This window comes from Penaeus vannamei, chromosome 38, assembly GCF_042767895.1.
Source record: "Penaeus vannamei isolate JL-2024 chromosome 38, ASM4276789v1, whole genome shotgun sequence".
Lineage (NCBI taxonomy): Eukaryota > Metazoa > Arthropoda > Malacostraca > Decapoda > Penaeidae > Penaeus > Penaeus vannamei.
Window position 1 is genome coordinate 17,716,119 of NC_091586.1, and position 3,823 is coordinate 17,719,941.

At 35.6% G+C, this 3,823-nt stretch overlaps 1 protein-coding gene across 1 annotated transcript in view; it reads right to left on the reverse strand.

Moving 5' to 3' along the window:
• The window catches only part of LOC113804632 (uncharacterized), a gene marked incomplete at its 5' end in the record, with an annotated part of 712 nt that extends 241 nt beyond the window's left edge, over positions 1-471 (reverse strand). The window contains 1 exon segment of the mRNA XM_070116333.1: positions 1-471. This exon segment is cut by the window's left edge and continues 241 nt beyond it. Coding sequence (XP_069972434.1) covers positions 127-459 — 333 coding nt within the window. The 3' untranslated portion in view covers positions 1-126.
• Positions 472-3,823: the final 3,352 nt, after the last annotated feature.

A 3,823-nucleotide genomic window follows, 5' to 3' on the forward strand; every position in this document is an offset into this window, starting at 1 on the left:
TGTGCTATCCATAGAATAAAGAGAAAACCTTATAAATCTTATTCCGACACGTATTGCACTAAAAGGTCAGTCAGATTAGGGCTACTGTACTCCTCAGACACAAAAAAATCAAGAAGACTCGCAACTTCAGTCCTGTTTACTGGCTGCCTTGACCTTCCTCTCGAGCTGCTCTTCTTTAAAGGCCTGGTACACATAGCAGAATATCACAGCCTGGATCACCACAACTGCTGAGATTGCTGCGTAAATGTAGCTCTGGGGTGGCTGGACCCCATGCTCCTCCTCCACGTAGTTCTTGCTCAGGTAGTAGGTGGCAATGGGTAGAGTGAACATGGCGACGCTGTGGACAAAGAGCTTCAGGAGAACTTGGGCGGGAGTGGGAAGCTTCGGGAGTTTTTCCGTTTTCTTGCTTACTGTTGCTGGCTGGTCAGCCTTGGGGATAACACTGTCTGTGGTTGCCATCTTTGTTAGTTGTTCTGGAAAATATCAATTTCAATTAATGTCTCTTTTAGATGACCACACATTATTATTAATGTTTCATGTACACTCTTATTTAATGACTAAAATTAGACCATATGTCTAATAAATTTTATATTCTCAAATCATTAATTTTAAATAATAACTTGTTTCTTACATAACTGTAAAATATTTTGAAATAAAAATGGCAAATCTAAAATGATTATTGTATATTAAAAAAGTATTAAACAAAATATCAATAAGAAGTTTATGTAAAAATTTGTTCCTCTTTTTACATATAAAATTTCACAAAATGTAATGTGTGCCTTTTTTCTTAAATGACATAATTAAGTTTGCATTTGCAGAATTTCTAATTGAACACATGCCTGAATAGCATACAGATGCATAGTAGTCATAATCCCCTGCTGACAAAAGTTTTACTATACAAGTTATTTACTATATATATATATATATATATATATATATATATATATATATATATATATATATATATATATATATATAAAGTTATTCTTATAACTTTTACCTATTTGCTGTGAAACTGAGGAAAACTTCTAATTATAATTTTTATTTATCATTACTTTCATAAATATTATTATCATTATTACTATTATTACTTTGACTAATGTATTGCAATACATTAGTGAATACCCATGAAAATGCATTTTCTGAGTAAATGATTGTTTTAGAAGGATGTAGGTTGTTACAAAAAATGGCAATTCATGTGTGTCATTGTCCAGTGTCTAGCATGGTCACATATGGTATTGAAATTGGGATTTGGGGGCCTATCTAAGAGCCTAGGTTGGGAATACATCGTCAGAAGGCATTATCAGGAACTCGAGCACTATCTGGCACCATCTCTGACAGACCTGTACCTGTCCAGCATACATCCTGTACAAAAGTGAGAGTTCCCAATTACCCCAGTTACTTGAGCGCTTTGCAAGAGACAACGAAATTGAATATAACAATTGATATTTATGAAACAAGCACACATGTACAAACACGGATACCTGATATGTTATGTTCAGTATCTATTTGCTATATCAAGACTAAAATTCTCTTTGTCTTACACTATTGGCTCAAAGTAAATACATTTTTTTCATCACATAATAAATATGTTACCACCTTGTTTCTTCTACATTTTTTTTTTTTTGTGTGTGTGTGTATGACATATGACAGTAACTGTATGACATATAACAGTAATAAACTTCTGTGTCCTGGGTAACATTGTGTCTTGGGAAATTTTGGACAGGTTTGGCAGATTTCAGACTAATTTTGATATTCAGTGTTGTGGATGCTGTATCGTTGTTTTTAAAATCTAAAATCTAGGAAGTAACTTTAAATGATGCTACCATACTAATGTAATAAATCTTATAAATATAGATTTTAACTGTGTAATGTTTTCACAATATCTAGACCCTTCAGATAACATCAGCTTGGGACTAAGATCATATTCCGAGACACTTGGGACACCTTAGATGGCGAGCCAGACCAGTTTTTCTGGTCTAAGGTGTTCTAAGTGTCTCTGAATACGAGTGCAATCACCATGGCATTCCCACCTTCAGCATACCACCAAAGCCCAACAAACTTCCAGCACTTACATCTGAGAAGAAAAGACTAGGTTCTTGTTTGTAGACCATAAGGGTCTACAAACTAGAATATACATAGTGGAGGTCTGTTATCCTTTTGCCAAAGCTTTTATCACTTGTGTCACTGCAGCTTGAAGTTTTATATACACATTTGTTGGTTTAATCTCATTTCCTTCAGATTGTCTAGACCTAACAGTGTTGTTTTGTATGTTGTTTTAAGGGCATTACTTTAGTTTTCCTCTATCTCTAAGCAGTCTTCATTTCAAGATTGAACCTTGAAACTGCTCAGATCCATATTCATCTTATTTTACAGTATATACCTATAAAAAAATATATTTCTTTAAGTAAACATCTTTTACATTAAAACAATTCAAAGATACAGACTATTTTCACATCATCATCCTGGCTGAATGCCATCTAAACACACTTAAAACTTGCTGAATTATCAATAAGTGAAGAGGCCATGCTATTCTGCACTAGACTAGTGATATAGAAGTCTTCTAAACATTTATCAAGCATTTCACACTAACAACAAAGTTTCCAGTCTACAAGGAATGGATACCAAAATCAGGTGAAAAGTAATACAGGCTAACAAAGGCGATCATGCCATTCTAGAGGCAGGTCATAATTAACGAAGCCATTCAACAGGCAGGTCACAATGGACTATGCTACAGGTAGTTTACAGGGTCACTTATAGGTTTATGATGGTTAATGGTTAATGGTTGAAACAGATAAATGTGATAGACATCAAAGGTCATATAGCACTATGGTATAGTATTGTGGCAAAAGGGGTAAAAATAAGTAAACAATTATGATAAAATGTATTAGCTGTCAAAGTTTATAGTGTTGTAGGATAGTATGAAATAGGGAAAAGGGTAAGAAAAGGGTGCAAATGAAGTAAATCGGAGATTAGTAAAGGAAAAGGTTAAGGGCATAGGGTGTGGATGAAATGGAGTGTATCTATGGCTGGGGTAGCAATAGGAACATTGCTTATGATAAACCAGCAAAAGAGTTATTATGAGACAATAAACGGGTTTGAGAAGTAGCAGAAGAAAACGAGGAATTGGATAAGGGGACTGGGGAAGGTGATGAAGTATCAGAAAGAATATCAGGAGACAAGAGATTCGAAAGACACTGGTGGGACAAAAGAGATTCACATGAGCATCCAGATGGGAGAGGTAAGGATTATGGGGAATGAATAGGGAATGGTGCACATGGAGAAAAAGAGGATGGGGTGTGATGGGGATGGATATTGACAAATACTTTGAATGTAGAGGGAATAGGAATACAGGGATTGGAGAAGAGTACTGTCAGAATAATGGGCTGTGTGGGTAAGGGTTAGGCCATTAATCAAGGGAATACCATACCCATCGCTTTCAAATGCTGAAACAAAGTCATCCTTTCACCCTTTCAGCATGGCTCTCACACCTTAGAAATTGGATAGAAGAAGGGGATGAAGAAAGAGACGGAAAAGAAAGGGTGGGAAGAAAAGACCATGCAAAATTAGTTGAGGCGAGGGCTGAGGCCCAAGGTAGGGGTGATCCCTTACCTTGGGCCTCAGTGTCCATCTCCTCATCCCCACCTTCCATGACAACAACAAGCAAGATATTGGGGAGGTATAGCATTATAAGGAGCAATTCTATCATTTACTCTGCCAAAATCTATTCTTTGATATCATTTGCTAATAAACCTAAATTCACAAATTAATTTCATCTAAAATGTAGTTTTGATAACAATCCCTCTTAAATTGCCCAAAATCA